The sequence below is a fragment of the Amblyomma maculatum genome, chromosome 1 (assembly GCF_055883805.1).
Source record: "Amblyomma maculatum isolate TAMU_Amacu chromosome 1, ASM5588380v1, whole genome shotgun sequence".
NCBI classification, from domain to species: Eukaryota; Metazoa; Arthropoda; class Arachnida; order Ixodida; family Ixodidae; genus Amblyomma; species Amblyomma maculatum.
This window is the reverse complement of record NC_139344.1, coordinates 303,217,671-303,235,882: the sequence shown is the minus strand read 5'-3', so window position 1 is coordinate 303,235,882 and position 18,212 is coordinate 303,217,671. Positions and strand designations below refer to the sequence as shown.

General features: G+C 49.7%; 1 protein-coding gene across 1 annotated transcript in view; it reads right to left on the bottom strand.

Annotated features, from left to right (window-relative positions):
• Positions 1 to 18,212, bottom strand: part of sli (slit guidance ligand) — a 793,209-nt gene that overhangs the window by 342,770 nt on the left and 432,227 nt on the right. The window contains exon 12 of the mRNA XM_084583167.1: positions 13,482 to 13,553. Within this exon, the coding sequence (XP_084439293.1) occupies positions 13,482 to 13,553 (72 nt within the window). The remainder of the gene's footprint in view (positions 1 to 13,481; positions 13,554 to 18,212) is intronic.

Genomic DNA, 18,212 nt, shown 5'->3' with positions numbered 1-18,212 from the left:
TCCCATTACGTTACAGTCATGTCATAGCAAACTCATAGTCTTTCGACTAGGCCTGTGCTTCTCATAAAGCGGAGCAGTGCCTGGGAGGCCTTCACCGCAGAGGATCGCCGTGGCCAGAGACCTAAAATCTCAGTTTCACTCAATGGGCGTCCATCTAGGTGCTCCAGCGAACGGCACAGACACTGTCTTTCCTCACTGTATATCGGGCACTCACAAAGAATGTGGCCTATACACACTCGTCGCATCCACAGTTTGTACATGTAGGGCTGTTTGCCATGCCTATCATAAAAGAACACGAGTTTGTGATTGCTACACCAACCCACAGGCGGCACAGCAAAGTTTCTTCGCGTCGGGGTAGGCCAGGTGGAAGGCGGAGCTTCAGGTCAGGGTCCAGGGATTTTAAGCAGCAGTTCGGAAACTGGCCAGAATTCCACCAGGAGAGTGTGTGTTCCCATGCAAGTGCGCGAAGCCTGCCCGCTGCGTCTGCCCTGGAAAAGGGAATCAACACACAATCGCCGGGCTGTGCGTGCGACTTCGTTCGCCCGAAGATTGCCCGCTATGCCGCTGTGTCCTGGAAGCCATTGGAAGATGATGTCATGTCCTCCATTAATTGCACAGTGATGAATTTGTCGTATTTCCGTAACGAGTTGTTCATGAGCTCCACGGCGAAGAGCCGCTTTTAATGCTTGCAGGGCTGCTTTTGAATCTGTGAAAATAGACCACCGGTGGGGCTCTACTGACTAATATGCCTAATTGCGACACGAAGAGCGGTTAGCTCTGCAGCTGTTGTCTGGTGAATTGTCCTTTTATTTCTTTATTAATTGAGGGTGTGACCATGGAGCCTGTTAGAACTCACGGCATTCACTGAACCATCGGTGTAGACGTACAAACGATTTGCATGGAAGTATTCAAGAGTGAAGTATTCAAGCCTGGCTCCGCTGGACAGGCCGCCATTGGAAACTGACCCTGGCAACGTTTAATGCTAGAACCCTAGCTAGTGAAGCTAGTTTAGCAGTGCTGTTAGAGGAACTAGAGGGCATGAATTGGGATGCCATAGGGCTTAGTGAGGTTAGGAGGCCGAATGAGGCATATACTATACTGAAGGATGGGCATGTACTGTGTTATCGAGGTTTACCAGAGAGGCGACAACTAGGAGTAGGTTTCCTTGTCAATAAGTATATAGCGGGTAATATAGATGAATTCTATAGTATTAATGAGAGGGTTAGCAGGCATCGTAAGTAGGCTTAATAAGCGGTATAAACTGAAGGTTGTACAAGCCTATGCACCTACATGCAGTTATGATGACCAGGCAGTTGAAGGCTTCTATGATGTAGAATCGGCAATGCGAAAAGTAAAGACGCAGTATACTGTACTAATGGGCGACTTCAATGCCAAGGTAGGGAAAAAACAGGCCGGAGACCAGGCAGTAGGTGACTATGGCATTGGTTCTAGGAATAGCAGGGGGGAGTTACTAGTTAAGTTTGCAGAGCGCAATAACTTAAGAATCATGAATACCTTCTTCAGCAAACGGAAGAACCAGAAATGGACATGGAAAAGTCCTAACGGGGAGACTAAACACGAAATCGACTTCATAATGTGTTCAACCCCCGCCATTATTCAAGATGTAGAGGTAATCGGGAAAGTGCGATGCAGTGACCACAGGATGATGAGGTCCCGAATTAGCCTAAATCTGAAAAGGAACGCAACAGATTAGTGAGAAAGAAACCCATCAACGAATTAGCGGTGAGGGAGAGGGCAGAAGAGTTCAGGATCTCGCTACAGAATAGGTATTCAGCTCTAACTGAGGATGGCGACGTTACCCTAGAGGCAAGGAACAATAATTTCAGAGATATCATTACTGAGTGCGCGGTAGAAGTAGGCGGTAGGATAGTTAGAGAGGATACCGGTAAGCTGTCTAATGAGACGAGAGATTTGATTAAGAAACGCCAGAGTATGAAAACTTCCAATCCAACAGACCAGATCGAATTGGCCGAGATATCAAAGCTAATCAATAAGCGCAAGGTGGCCGATATAAGGAAGTATAACATGGAGAAAATTGAGCATGCTGTAAAGAACGGGGGAAGCCTTAAAGCGGTAAAGAAGAAACTGGGCATAGGCAAAAACCAGATGTATGCGGTAAGGGACAAGGCGGGCAACGTCATCACTAATATGGAAAAGATAGTCAAAGTAGCCGAGGAGTTCTATACAGATCTCTACAGTAGCCAAAGTAGTCAGGACCGTAATGAGATTGGCGGTAGGGAAAAACAGTCAGACGTTCCATCAGTGACGATGGACGAGGTCCAGAAAGCACTAGAAACTATGAGAAGGGGGAAATCAGCTGCAGAGGATCAGATAACTACAGATTTGCTGAAGGACGGGGGGGATATCGTGCTAGAAAAACTGGCCACCCTGTGTACGCAGTGCCTGGTGTCATCGACGGTACCGGAACCATGGAAGAATGCAAACATTATCCTCATTCACAAGAAAGGGGACTCTAAGGACCTTAAAAACTACAGACCAATCAGCTTACTGTCTGTTACGTATAAGGTATTTACTAAGGTAATCGCTAATAGAATCAGGACAGCCTTAGACTGCGATCAAGCAAAGGATCAAGCAGGGTTTCGGAAACGGTACTCTACTATCGATCATATCCATACCATCAATCAGGTGATAGAAAAATGCTCAGAATATAGCCAGCCCTTATACATAGCATTCATTGATTACGAAAAAGCATTTGACTCAGTTGAAACCTCGGCGGTGATGCAGGCATTGCGAAATCAGGGGGTAGACGAGCCGTACGTGAAAGTGCTGGAAGATATATATAGTGGCTGCACAGCAACCATAGTTCTGCATAAAGAAAGTAACAAAATTCCCATAAAGAAAGGTGTTAGGCAAGGAGACACAATCTCCCCAGTACTATTCACTGCTTGTTTAGAGGAAGTATTCAGAGACTTGGAATGGGAGCAGTTAGGGATAAGGGTAGATGGAGAATACCTCAGTAATCTGCGATTTGCTGATGACATTGCCTTGCTAAGCAACTCGGGGGATGAACTGCAAATAATAATTGATGACCTAGACAGGAAAAGTAGAAAGGTAGGCTTGAAAATCAATATGCAGAAGACTAAGGTAATGTTCAACAGCCTCGGGAAGGAACAGCAGTTTACATTAGGTAGCGAAATACTGGAAGTAGTAGGGGAATATGTCTACTTAGGACAGGTAGTAACCGCAGATCCGGACCACGAAAAGGAAATAACAAGAAGAATAAGATTGGGATGGAGCGCATTTGGCAAGCACTCGCAGATTATGACTAGCAGCTTACCGGTATCGCTCAAGAGGAAAGTATACAACAGTTGCATCTTGCCTGTACTCACCTATGGGGCTGAAACGTGGAGGCTAACCAAGAGAGTTCTACTTAAGTTGAGAACAACCCAGAGGGCTATGGAACGAAAAATTGTAGGGGTAACATTAAGAGATAGAAAGCGTGCAGAGTGGGTCGGAGAAATAACTCAAGTTACCGACATTCTAGAAGAAATTAGGAAGAAGAAATGGACATCGGCAGGACATGTAGTGCGAAGAGAGGATAACCGATGGTCGCTGAGGGAAACAAACTGGATTCCAAGGGAAGGAAAGCGTAGCAGGGGGCGGCAGAAAGTTAGGTGGGCGGATGAGATTAAGCAGTTCGCAGGGGTCAAGTGGATGCAGCTAGCACAGAACCGGGTTAAGTGGAGAAATATGGGAGAGGCCTTCGCCCTGCAGTGGGTATAATCAGGCTGATGATGATGATGATGATCCAAGAGTGATCTGTTTCAGTTCTGTCGGCGATAGCTCTACATTCTTCCTGATGCCGGGTATTGAAAGAAGCACGTGTGGTTGGTGCAGGCTTCATAGTGGAGAGGACGGTCTAGATGCGGGTGTAAACTGGGACGACAATATTGCGCGATGCGCATCAACGGTCTCTGTAAACGATGTACGCGGCCTGGTAATGGGAAGGCTGGCCAAATGATGACAGGGAACCCGAGAGATGTGTCGGAAATGTGCCCTCAGGGAGTCAACTGTTAGGTAGGTAGATATGGGATGCTCCTGTGCAATTAAAATGGTAGCAGCCGTAGAGGCACATTTCGGCAATCCCAGGCAGGTTCGCAGAGCTTGAGCTTGAACGCTCTTTAGAATTCTTAAGTTGGTTTTCTTGATATTTCCAAGTGCACGTAAGCTGTACCGAAGAAGTTCCATAAATAATGCACGGTATAGTTGGAGCATCGACCGCATGGACGCTCCCCATGACTTTCCCCCAATAAAGGCAAGTACGTGAGTAATTGCTGTAAGCCTCTTTTTCATGAATGAAATATGGGGAGTCCACGAAAGATTTCGGTCGATGATAACTCCCAGAAAGCGATGGCTGCTTTCTAAGGGTTTTTCCATCAATGCGTACGGTGTAAGGGGACATGTTCTTGCGTGTAAATGCAACTAGCGAAAACTTTTCAGTTGATATTTCTAGACCACGCAGGTGGAGGTAGGTCGCAACTATACTTGCCGCCTTTTGAAGCCTCGCTCTAACCTGTGGGCGCGTAACTCCTGATGCCCAGATAAAGATGTCGTCTGCATGTATTGAAAGTTGCGCCGATTGTGGTAGTAAGTCGACAAGCCCGACAAGAGTAAGATTGAAGGGCGTTGGGCTTAGTACTCCACCCTGTGGGACTCCACGGGAAGTGAAATGAGAAGGTGTTGGGCCATCTTCAGTCTGCATAAAGTGAGATCTGTTGGATAAATAACTGCGTATCCAGCAAAGAACACGATCGCCAAGCTCGGCAGCTTCCAAAGCGTCCAAAATGGTCTGGTAGGTGACGTTGTCATATGCGGTTTTCATATCCAGGAACAACGCCGCAGGTAAGCACTTCAAAATTTTTTGGTGTTGTACAGATGATACCAGGTCCACCCCGTTGTCAATCGAAGAGCGTCCACGTCGAAACCCTGACCTAATATCCGGATATATGCGGTAGTGCTCCAGGTATCATTCAATACGTGTAAGCAGCATTCTTTCAGATACTTTACCAACGCAACTAGCCAGTGCAATTGGACGGTATTGTCACGTAGTGGTGACAAGGCCGTACACGCCAAAAGAAGACACATGCGTGATGGTACTGAAATAACTCTTTATTGGGGCTGCCTTGCGCCTGCAAAAGAACTAAGCAACTCGGCGGCGGCGATAGCAATAAACGTGCTCGTCGGTCGTCGAACAAAGAATGCTCGCCACACTCGTCAACGCTCAATTGAGATGCTGCACAGAACAATCTAGATAACGTCGCAAACAGCTACCAGCACGGGCTGGAACATTGTGGAAAGACACACGAGTAACCTGAATCTTCGAGATAGATCTCGGTGCATCTTGCTCTACAACGAAACTGATAAAGGTGTGACTCGCGACATCGAGCATTAACAAACAAAGATTACGGAACTGATACGCGATCCAGAATCAGAGTGATAAGCCTGTATGCCGGCGGCTGTTGAAAAACAACAAATACAGTTTTGAAGGTTTCGCGGCATTACTCCCCACTTAAAAAAAAACATCGCCTCGATGTTCCAAAACAAAGCAACCTAAACATAAACACTTCCAAGTTTAAACGCCACAGATTCTTTAACGCGCGTAATATGGCCTCAGTCGTACAACATGAACAATTTCTGGGCGTGCGCATCGCCGTTGTGATGCTGACGTTCCGTCGGGAATGACTTCATAGTCCAGTGGTCCGACGCGGCGAAGGATTTTGTACGGCCCAAAGTATCAACGCAACAACTTTTCACTTAATCCGCGACGGCGAATTGGTGTCCAAACCCACACTTGGTCTCCTGGATTGTACTCTGCGTGGCGTCGTCGCAAGTTGTACCGTCGGCTGTCGGTGCGCTGTTGGTCTTTAATACGCAGCCGTGCGAGTCGTCGGGCTTCCTCTGCACGCTGCAGGTAGGCGGCGACGTCAAGGTTATCCTCGTTGGTTACGTGCGGCAGCATTGCGTAGAGCGTCATCGTGGCCTCCCTGCCGTACACAAGCTTAAACGGGGTTGCTTTGGTCGTCTCCTCGACTGCCGTGTTGTACGCGAAAATCACGTACGGCAAGATGGCGTCCCAGGTCTTGTGTTCAGCGTCGACGTACATGGCGATCATGTCCGCGATCGTTTTATTCAGGCGCTCCGTAAGACCATTGGTCTGGGGAGGGTACGCAGTTGTTCGTCGATGGCTTGTATGACTGTATTCCAGGATGGCTTGCGTCAACTCTGCCGTGAACGCCGTTCCCCTGTCCGTGATGAGCACTTCTGGGGCGCCGTGTCGCAAGAGAATTTGTTCGACAATAAATTGGCGACTTCTGCCGCGGTACTATTTGGTAGGGCTTTTGCTTCGGCGTAACGGGTAAGGTAGTCAGTGGCCACGATGATCCACTTGTTACCCGTCGACGAAGCTGGGAAGGGGCCGAGGAGATCCATCCCAATTTGTTGAAAGGGCAGGTCTGGGGGCGGAATCGGATTTAGTAGTCCTGCTGGTCTTATAGGCGGCGTCTTGCGTCGTTGGCACTCACGACGTGTCTTCACGTAGTGGGGAACTTCGGCAGACAGTCGCGGCCAGTAGTACTTCTCCTGGATTCGACGCAACGTGCGTGCAAATCCGAGATGGCCTGCTGTGGGCTCATCATGCAACGCCTGCAGAATTTCCTGCCGGAGGTTTTTAGGCATTACAAGAAGTTGCGCAGTCCTGCTGGGTGCGACGTTCTTCTTCACGAGGAGGCCATTGCTTAACGCGAACGAAGATAAATGTTGTCTGAACACACCAAGAGGGGAAGTGGTTTTTCCTTCTAAGTAATCGGCTAGCGCTTTCAGCTCAGGGTCTGATCGCTGTTGTTCTGTGAAACTGCTGGCGCTTACCGGTCCCAAAAAGGCGTCGTCATTGTCGTCCTTCGGGGGAACGTCGACGGGAGTACCTGATAAGCAGTCTGCGTCGGAATGCTTCCGGCCCGACTTATAGACTACAGTGAAGTCAAATTCTTGAAGTTGTAGGCTCCACCTGGCAAGGCGGCCGGAGGGATCTTTCAAAATAGCCAGCCAGTAGAGCGCGTGATGATCGCTTACCACCTTGAATGGTCGGCCGTATAGGTATGGGCGAACCTTAGAAGTGGCCTGGATGATCGCAAGGCACTCTTTCTCGGTCGTCGAGTAATTGACTTCGGCTTTTGTGAGGGACCTGCTAGCGTAGGCGATTACTTTCTCCTGTCCGGCACTCTTCTCGACGAGAACGGCTCCTAGGCCCACACTGCTCGCGTCGGTGTGAATTTCGGTCTCGGCGTTTTCGTCAAAGTGGCCAAGTACAGAGGGGCATTGAAGGCGGCGCTTAAGTTCGTCGAAGGTTTCTCCTTGCGGCGCTTCCCATTTAAAAGGCCTTTGTAAGCTGCGTCAACGGTTCGGCGATCCGCGAAAAGTTTCTAACAAATCGTCGATAATAAGCGCACAGCCCAAGGAATCGGCGCATAGCTTTCTTGTCGGCAGGAGGTGGGAATTGTGCGATTGCAGCTGTTTTCTCGGGGTCTGGGCGAATACCATCCTTGCTAACGATGTGACCTAGAAACCGGAGTTCTTCGTAGGCGAAGTGACACTTCTCTGCTTTTAGCGTTAGTTTCGATAACTTGATGGCTTCCAGCACTGTCTGCAGTCGTTTTAGGTGGTCTTCAAAGTTTGACGAGAAGACAACAACGTCGTCCAAATATACCAAACAAATTTGCCACTTCAAGCCTGCCAGGACTGTGTCCATTACTCGTTGAAATGTGGCTGGTGCGGAGCAGAGGCCAAATGGCATCACTTTGAACTCAAAAAGACCGTCCGGTGTGATGAATGCGGTCTTCTCGCGATCTCTTTCGTCGACCTCAATTTGCCAATATCCGCTCTTCAGGTTCATCGATGAGAAGTACCTTGCATTACAGAGCCGGTGGAGAGTGTCGTCGATGCGGGGAAGCGGGTAGACATCCTTCTTCGTTATGCTATTCAAGCGGCGGTAGTCAACGCAGAAGCGAAGTGTGCTGTCTTTCTGCTTCACCAAAACGACTGGTGCCGCCCAGGGGCTATTCGATGGCTGGATTACGTCATCACGCAGCATTCACTCAAATTGGTCGCGAATGGCCTGGCGTTCTCGCGGCGATACACGACAAGGGCTTTGGCGCAGATGTCGGGCGTGTTCGTCCGTTATAATGCGGTGCCTGGCCAGTGGTGTTTGTCGTACCTTCGATGATGACGAGAAGCACTCCCTGTAGCTTCGAAGAAGACTGAAAATCTGGTCTTTCCTGCTGTGGGTCAATGCCGGGTTGATGTCAAATTTGGGCTGACGGAATTGGTCCGGTGTGTCTTCCAGCGTTTGGTCGTGGAGGGCGAATACATCTTTGAGGTCGGCTAATTCGTCGAGAAAAACGATCGTCGTGCCCTTGTTGAGATGCCGGTATTCTTCGGTGAAGTTTGTTACCAGAACCTAAGCTTGACCTCTCCGGAATTTCGCGATGCCTCTTGCGATGCAGACACCTCGTTCAAAGAGCAATTGGTTATTTCCTTCGACGATGCCTTCAGCGGTTTCGATGTTTGCGCTACCTACGCAGACTGCGATGCTTGATCGGGGCGGGACGGTCAATTCTTCATCGACGACGTTTAGAGCGATGTGTTGTATCGACGTCGTCGTAGCAGGAATGGATTTGTCAGCAGAGAGCTTGATGAGTTTGATCGCAGGTCGATGATAACCCTATGTTCATTTAGGAAGTCCATGCCTAAAATCATGTCGCGGGAGCACTGCTGCAAGACCACAAAGCTGGTGGGGTAAGTACGCCCATTTACGGTTATTCTTGCAGCGCATCATCCCGATGGAGTAATCAGGTTGCCACCTGCGGTGCGAATCAGCGGGCCATCCCAAGCAGTGGTAACTTTCCTGAGTTTAGAGGCCAACAGTCCACTAATGACTGAATAGTCGGCTCCGGTGTCTACTGGGGCAGTGACTCTGCGACCGTCGATATCAACTTCAAGGTCACTTGTTCGCGTCCTCGCATTGCACGTGGGCCTTGGTGTCCGATCTCGGCTCCGTCGTTTCTTCAGGTCATGGCCGGGGCATACCGTTGTTACTTCGCTGGGCGGCGGTGTCGGCTTGCACTGTGGTCGTGTTGTCGTCGATGTAGTCGTGTGGAGGGGCGGTGAAATGGCTGTGTCGTCGTTAGCGGTCGTCGACGGCGGAGGATGTTCGTCTTTTCGCCGTTGAGCAACCTCCCCTCCAAAAGTTGCTCTACTTAGTTTCCCCTGCGCGGGCTTGGAGACCTTCCGCGCACGCTTTCATCATATTTACGGCCTGGCGACGCAAAGCAGGCCCTGTACGGCGATGGAGACCTGAACCGACGGCTTGGTGGCGCAATCTCACCGCTACGCAGATAGTTGTCGATTTCTTGCGGTCGTTCACCTGGGCGTGGTCGTGGAGCGTCGACTGCAAATCCGCGGAGACCGATTCGTCGGTACGGGCAGTGGCGCAGAATGTGGCCGGCCTCACCGCAGTGGAAGCATAATGGCTGGTTATTCGCTGTCCTCCAGGCGTCACACTTCCTAGGGTTTGGGGGTCGTTGGTAGGCTGGGCGGGCGGGGGCCAAGGGGCGGCTTTCAGGAACAGGACGGTAGCGGCGAGGGCTTGGAAGGTCATCACGTCGGGGCGCAGGGCGACGTAATGCAGCAGCTCTAGTTCATCGCTGTTGCCTCTTGTGCTGGAACTGTCGCAGCTATCGCTTGAGGAACGCCCAGCGCCTGTCGGACTTCTTCACGGACGACGTCCGCAAGCGTCGCCACCTGGGGTTGTTGCGAGGACGGCATCAATCGGCGGAGCTCCTCTCGCACGATCTCCCGAATGAGGTCCCGAAGGTTCTCTCCGCTTGCAGATGCGCTGGGGTAGTGGGTTGAGCAGTCCGGCTGAAGTGGTCGCTGGTAGTGGCGCATCCGGATGGCCAACGTCTTCTCGATAGTAGACGCCTCCGTTTCAAATTCAGCCACGGTTTTTGGCGGATTTCGGACAAGACTTGCAAACAGCGATTCTTTGACGCCTAGCATTAAAAATTTGACTCTCTCACCTTCGGTCATGTTAGGGTCGGCGCGGCGAAAGAGGCGCTTCATCTCCTCAACGTACGCCAGGACAGGCTCGTCAGTAAGTTGAAGTCTTGACTGAAGGAGGGCCTGGGCTCTTTCCTTTCGAACGACGCTTGAAAAGGCAGTCAAAAACGCTTCCTTGAAAATCTCCCAATCCTTCATTGCTGCCTCATGATTTTCGAACCAAATTCGGGCATGTCCTTGAAGAGCAAAGTAGACCTGCCTGAGTTTCGCAGCGTCGTTCCAGCCGTTGAATTCTGCCACACGGTCGATAAGGTCCATCCAGTCTCCAGCATCTTCATCCGGTCGTCCGTGGAAGCAGGGGGCTCACGGGGTTGGACGAAAACAACCGGTGCTGTAGTAGGCTGGGCCATTGTCAGCGCCGATGCCTTCCGAGATCGAATGGTGTCAGGCAGCAGACCGTGTTCGGGTTATAGGCCTTGAAGTCGGCGGCTGGCTCGGTGACCTGTAGCCTGGTCTTCCAGGGCGACAGGAACACGGCTTGGGTCTTCGCTTGAAGTATCAAAGGCAGCACCTCCACCAGATGTCACGTAGTGGGGACAAGGCCGTACACGCCAAAAGAAGACACAGGCGTGATGGTACTGAAATAACTCTTTATTGGGTCTGACTTGCGCCCGCAAAAGAACTAAGCAACTCGGCGGCGGCGATAGCAATAAACGTGCTCGTCGGTCGTCGAACAAAGAATGCTCGCCACACTCGTCAACGCTCAATTTAAAGGCTGCACAGAACAATCTAGATAACGTCGCAAACAGCTACCAGCACGGGCTGGAACATTATGGAAAGACACACGAGTGGCCGGAATCTTCGAGATAGATCTCGGTGCATCTTGCGCTACAACGAAACTAATAAAGGTGTGACTCGCGACATCGAGCATTAACAAAGATTACGGAACTGATACGCGATCCAGAATCAGAGTGATAAGCCTTTATGCCGGCGGCTGTTGAAAAACAACAAATACAGTTTTGAAGGTTTCGCGGCAGTATGATGTCAAGTCCAGAGGCGATTTGCCAGGTTTCAGGAGCGGAACTAAACGACTGCACTTCCACTCGTCTGGAACTGTACCTTCACTCCATGATTTGCTGTAATATTCCCAAAGAGCGTGCCTAGCTTCTTGTCCAAGATTTGCAAGCGCAGTGTATGCTACACCGTCGGGACCCGGTGATGATGACCGTCTGCAAGAAACCAGCGCAGCGTCAAGTTCCTCCAGGGAGAAGGGAAGGTCCATTCGTGAATCCCGTGAAGCTGGAACATCATTGAAATGTAGCGTTGCCGTTGGAGTCGATTGGCCTGCTACCCTAACGCAGATATTTTCTGCTACCTCGACCTCACTACGTCTTTGATAGAGTGCAAGAGATTTGAATGGGTAGAGCTGTATAGGGGATGTTCGGAGACCACGAACGACATTCCAGATGCGTGATAAAGGCGGCTTGCGGGGATCAAGCGTTCCATAGAATGACCGCCAGCGTTTTGCCTGGTGGGCTTGAATTCGGCGCTGAATTTTCTTTTGCAGGCGCCTCGCATCTCTGAGGTCGAGGCGCGACTTCTTGCGTTGGTATCTACGCTCTGCCCTCCGTCGCAATGCTCGCAGACGCTGTAATTTCGTATCAAACTCTGTGTAGGTAGGCACTGGGGTGAAGAAAGACGTCGCGTTTATCATGGCCTCCTTAATTTTCTCTTCAATATTAGCAGAGAGGCCTGCTGTGCAAGCACCTTCCATAAGTGCTTGAAATGCCGACCAATCGATGTGGCGTATTCGTGGGACAGACGTGGATGTTGAAAGGCCATTAATGATCACATATGTAGGAATGTGGTCACTTGCGTGTGTTTCTATATCTGCAAACCATTGGACGTTGCTGGTAAGGCATCGAGACACGAAAGCTAAATCAAGACAGCTGCTGTAAGTTGCCCCTCGAATAAAGGTCGGTGCACCGTCATTAAGACATTCCAGGTCACGATCAGAGGTGAAGGACACAAGCTTTCTTCCCTTGAGGTTCATTCAAACAATTCCCCACATCATGTGGTGAGCGTTAAAGTCTCCTATGATGATCCAAGGGCCAGGTGTAATCGCCATCAAGTCGCTCAATCGTGTGGCGTTAAAACGACTGGATGGCGACATATACGCACCCACAAGTGTAAACGTGAGATTGCGCTTCTTCACTGTCAGGCAAACGTACTGGTTGTCGTTGCTGGGAGTAACCGGAAGGATGACATATGTGAGTTCTCGCCGAATATAAATGATGACCTTGCTGTTTCCCTGGTGCGTTGGAGATGCAAATGCCTCGTAGCCTGACAGCCGTAAGATCTTTGGTACATTCGGCTCACAAATAACAAGGATAGGGATGCGATTTGCATGAAAATATTGTCGAATATCTGCAATTCGCGACTGAAGCCCACGGCGCAAGAAAACTGTAGGAATACTATCGGGTTCGTCAGCTCTTTTAGTGTCAAGATTAAGCAGTAAGTTTAAAATGACTTCCTGGGACACAATAATATCAGACATAGAAGAAATGTACCCTTCAGGCTTAGTAACAAGATTAGTATCTTTCCAGGCGTATACGGATTGAAAGTAGCTGTTAAATTCATCGGCAACCAATTTTGCCTCTGAGACTGGGGATCCGTCAACCATTAACGAAATACTACTGGATTTGTTGCCGCCCATATAGCTCCAAAATTTCCCTGGCGCTTCTTTGAGAAATTGTCTAAAGTGATAGTGAAAAAAGTTTCCTTAGCTTGTTGCAATAGCGTGGGTGAACATTCGCCCGTAACCTTGTTGGTGAGTCGGACGACCTAAATTCATTAGCGTGTTTTCTTACTACCTGGCGTTGCAGCAATGTCTGTCAGTTGTCGGCACGTCTTTTTCCTTTGTTCCGAAGGCCACCTCGGTAGGCGCGCGCGGGGTAGGATCGGAGGTTGGAGAGTAAGCGGGGGAAGCGCATTATCTGCCCAATGAAATCCCTACACAGCTTATGATAGACCGACGAGAGAGAGTACTCTCCATCGTTAACAATGTGCGCGGACGATGCACACTGCCTAGTTCGCTCAGCTGACACGCTCTCAACGACATTCGTTGTAGGAAAACCAAGCCGCTGACACCATATAACACAGACGAATCGGAGGCGCTTTGCAACATACACTAGGAATCCCCCCAAAAAAAGAAATAAACAAGAAGAAGAACCTGTCCGTGTCTCAAAAAGGGTTCCGAGTTGATGGTTTTTGTATCACGAATCCTCAATCTATACCGGAAAATGCTTCGCAGTTCTCCGCCGCAAATTAGGGCGCAGACGGTGCTGCAAACTCCATGACAAAATAACACGCAAGACAGGACTTACAACAGCTGCAGCGACGTAAGGCCGTGGAATATTCCTTGTGGAAGGTCCGATATCCGGTTCCCGTACAGGACTCTGGAAAAAGCCAAGATGCCATGATGTCACTTTTGGTGCATTGCTGCAAGCGCTGCAGCCAAAAAGTGTCCCAATTCTGAGCCGCCACTCCTGAATCCGGCTTCGTGCTGCATGAAGGATTTCACTTTCGCCGGTGCAAAGCAAAAAACTCAGTTAATTTTTCTTTGAAAAAGAACAAGCATTTCATAGATTTGAGCTACACCGTAGTTTGAGATGCCGTTGTCATTCAATAAAATATTAGTCTGCCTCAGCACCTTCCTGAATCTATCTCAGCAGATCACGACTCTTTAGTTGCCAGCAAAAAGGTTTTGATTCGCCGCCGGGATAAAGCTACAAGACGTAGGCCTACGACATCCGAAAAAGGCAGCGTATTGCTAACCAGCCTAGCCTTCTTTTTGTTTACTGATAGAAAGAGCTCGAAAAGGAGGGGTGAGAATTTTTTTTTCTAACAGGAGTTCACCAAGTGATTGCTCGCTTAAATACGCACCACTTGGAAGTGCCTACGTAAGTATATCGTCTATTTTGTACCAAGTGTCGCCGGTGTACAAAATATTTGCTCTTTATCAATAAAAAAAATCGTTGAAAGTCAGCGCTCGTTTTCACGGTCTTCTCCCTTCGTTTGTTTTTGAGCTGTTCCATCCACAATGGACTATTATCAACTCACTCGGCTCTACACCCTTGACCAAAGTAAACCGAGTTCGACAATTATGACCTCGAAAATGTAACACTGAAGGCGCGTTTTGTGAACTCCCTGAGAGCACAACACAGCGGATGGAGAAATCGTAAATACTGACCTGAGCAAGACAAGCCAGCACAGAAACCTTGCTATTGCTGTGCCATGTTGAAAGGTGTAAGAATTTTGGATTTCGCGCGCTTTTCTCTCAGCGGGGATCACAAAAGTGCAGAGGAACACGTTATGATAATGACAACGTTGAGAGTTATTTTGCTGAGCCGCAAAATAATAGTTGTCCTCTGGGAAGTTATATCAAGACTAAAAACTGAATCAATTATGTAGCATAGCATTCAGCACATGTGCGTTATTTTAAGTGGCCGCGAACAACACGTGTTCATGACAGATGAAGTGGGGTGAAGGCGGTTGTTTCTGCCAACACGAACCAACCAATCCATATTAAACCTCTATGGAACACAACTTGAAATAGAAACCAAAGGCCAGCATGCGTTTTCGTGCCCCCGTCCGAGGTTACTGTCTGCTTATGTTCTTGGATGCGATGTTGACTACCTGAAGCGTGGAGGCAAGTTTCACAATAAACGTATAAAAGCAGCACATTCGCCGGCCAGAATCTGTGGCTTGACTGGCGATTCCTGACCCACCAGTGGCTCGTTGTTCCAATGCACTGGCAGTAATGACACGACCAGGCGTAGCATATCATTTGAAGACACAGTGGACTTCACATATGCCTAATATTGGCAATCAACTGGCTACCAGCGGGTAATAGCACTCATGCATATCGAACGGCTCGCCAACATCGTGTACCTAATGGAATATGGTGGTCGTAATTGTCCAGTCAGGTGCCATCTCTTTCGATTATTGAGCACGACATGGCATAGAGTGGTAAATACTGTCCTAGCTGCCAGTATAGACGGCTTGACAACATTGTACATATATATATATATATATATATATATATATATATATATATATATATATATATATATATATATATATATATATATATATATATATATATATATATCGTTACTTAGCTGTATTCGCTGTTCGTGATGAGGATGAAGAAGTGCAACAGACTCCGAGAAGACGACGACGCTGAGTTTTGTGAAATCGGTGCCCTCATCAACGTTAGTTGTGCGGACAGCTTTCGGACTGTAAATCTTCCACGTAACATCTCTTGGTGGAGGTGAAACTATTCGATCCCCTGTCACAAGCTGGATCTCCGCAGCGGCCACCACATCGGAACCGCTACAGTGACTACAGACGCCTCTACCTCTACAGCCGCCGCACCTGCTGTTGTCATGGCCCACCCCCGTGACCCCGGAACCTTCTACGGGACCGACGACGTCGACGTAGACGACTGGCTAGCCTTATACGAGCGCGTGAGCAAGCACAACAGGTGGGATGCCACACTCATGCTCGCGAATGTAATCTTTTACTTGGCTGGGACCGCGCGGGTGTGGTTTGAAACCCACAAAGACGAGCTAACATCTTCGGGTATCTGCAAACAGAAGCTCCATGACCTATTCGGAAAGCATATTGGCCGCCACATCTCCGCCAAGAAAGCGCTCGCCTCTCGCGCCCAAACGTCTACGGAGTCTATCTCACTTACACCTAAGACGTCCTGTCTCTATGCCGCAAAGTCGACCAAGGCATGCCTGAAGAGGATAAAGTCGGCCATATAGTAAAAGGCATTGCTGACGATGCTTTCAACCTCCTTTTGTGCAGGGATTGCTCCACCGTGGACTCTGTGCTGCAAGTGCGCCGACGTTTCGAGCAGGCGAAACAGAGGCGCATATCTCACCGTTTCGACCGGCTGCCGAACACGGCTGCTAGCTCCTCCTGTATCGATATCCCGACTCCTCGACCGCCTGCTAACGACAACACTTTGACACGCATTGTCTGCCAAGAGCTTGAGGCAATGACTCCCGCGGCCTCGCTGTCGCATACTCTCTACAACACCCTGGCTACTATATCATTTATTAAGGCTGTTGTTCGCCAAGAGGTTGCGAATATGGGCCTCCCTTCTACCAGCACCACCGACACCACGGATTCAGGAACTGCCCCTCCAGTTATTGCTGCTGCCTCAACCAACGTCGGTTTCTCGCCCCGATATCGTTACCTCAACCCAAATGAATGGCGTACCCACGACAATCGCCCCATCTGTTTCACTTGTTCTCGCGTTGGCCACATTTCCCGTCACTGCCATAACCGCTGGTACACGCCATCTCGTCAGTACACCTTCGTCGACCGCCGCGGAGACTATGCCCCTCGCTATTCCTCACCTCGCCCCGACCAGACCCGTGCTGAACCCGGTTTCATTGTCCGTGCTGCCAACCGTTCACTATCCCCGCAAGCACGACGTTCGCGTTTTCCTCTTCCTCGCCGCAGTTCGGCACCGTCCTATACTGGCCACTTACCGGAAAACTAGCCAATGCAGCTCCCGGAGGTGACGCTGAATTTATGACCCGGACCGAAAAACCTCTGTTTACCCCTGCCCTACAAAATAACCGTATCGACGTCCTTGTGGATGGAGTTCCCATTTCTGCTCTAATTGATACAGGCGCCCAACTGTCCGTTCTTAGCTCCTCATTTCGCCGTCGCCTCAAGAAAGTCCTTATGCCAGCCGTCTCGTCCACTGTTCGCGTCGCCACTGGCAGCCCTGCTGTCGTGGTTGGCATGTGTACGGCGCGAGTTACAATTTCTGACCGTCATGCCCCAGTGTTGTTCACCGTCCTACATGAATACCCCCACGACGTTATCCTTGGCATTGACTTCTTAACAGCCCACTCTGCCCTTATTGACTGCTCTAGCGGCCTACTTCACTTGGACCTTCCGCTCTGCTATGAAGACCCCTCCTGCTCACCCCACCTTCGATCAGCACAGTTTAGCCGCCTTCCTCATGGAACTGCCGTTTACATCCCTATGTCGCCATTTCCACCCGTCCCAGATGGCGACTATCTCGCTTGTCCCATTACTGATGTCATGCTGCAGCGGCACGTCACCCTTCCTCATCTAATTGTGCACATCTCCCAGAACCGCACCACTCTCCCTGTCCTTAACTTCAGCTTTTCAACTCAAATTCTGCCCGAGGGAATTTCATTAGCTGCGCTGTCCCCGATGACCGATTGTGCCATTTCAGCTCTGTCTACAGATCATACAACTGCCGTCCCTGCCAACAACTCCTCGTCGTCCACATCGCGCCCTGATCCGCTTAACAGCATGATTGCAGCTGATTTGCAACCTGAATTCGCCGCTGAGTTACAGAAGGTTTTGTTTACTTACAGTGACCTTTTTGACTTCGGTACCCGTCCATTGGGTCAAACGACAGTTGTCACCCACCGCATTGACACCGGTGACGCCAGTCCTATTCACAGGCGGCCCTATCGTGTTTCGCTTGCCGAGCGACGCGTCATTCAAACGGAGGTCGAAAAGCTGTTAGCGAACGACATAATCGAGCCTTCCAGTGGCCCCTGGGCATCCCCTGTCGTGTTGGTCAAGAAGAAGGATAACAGTTGGAGATTTTGCGTTGACTACCGTCATTTGAATAAGATAACCAAAAAAGATGTATATCCTCTTCGGGCACCGACGACGCGCTTGATAGTTTGCACGGAGCCAGTTACTTTTCATCCATCAACCTTCGTTCCGGCTTCTGGCAGATTTCTGCCGACGAGAGAGACCGTAAAAAAACAGCGTTCATCACCCCTGACGGCCGCTATCAATTTGAAGTCATGCCTTTTGGCCTGTGTAACGCTCCTGCAACTTTCGAACGGATGGACTCGTTGCTGCGCGGATTCAAGTGGACGACTTGTCTTTGTTACTTAGACGACGTCATTGTTTTCGCGTCCACTTTTGTCAGCCACCTCTCTCGCCTTTCTACCATTCTCGAGCTATTCCGCAGCGCTGGCCTTCAACTCAGCTCAAAGAAATGCAGTTTCGGCCATCGGGAAATCAAAGTCCTTGGTCAC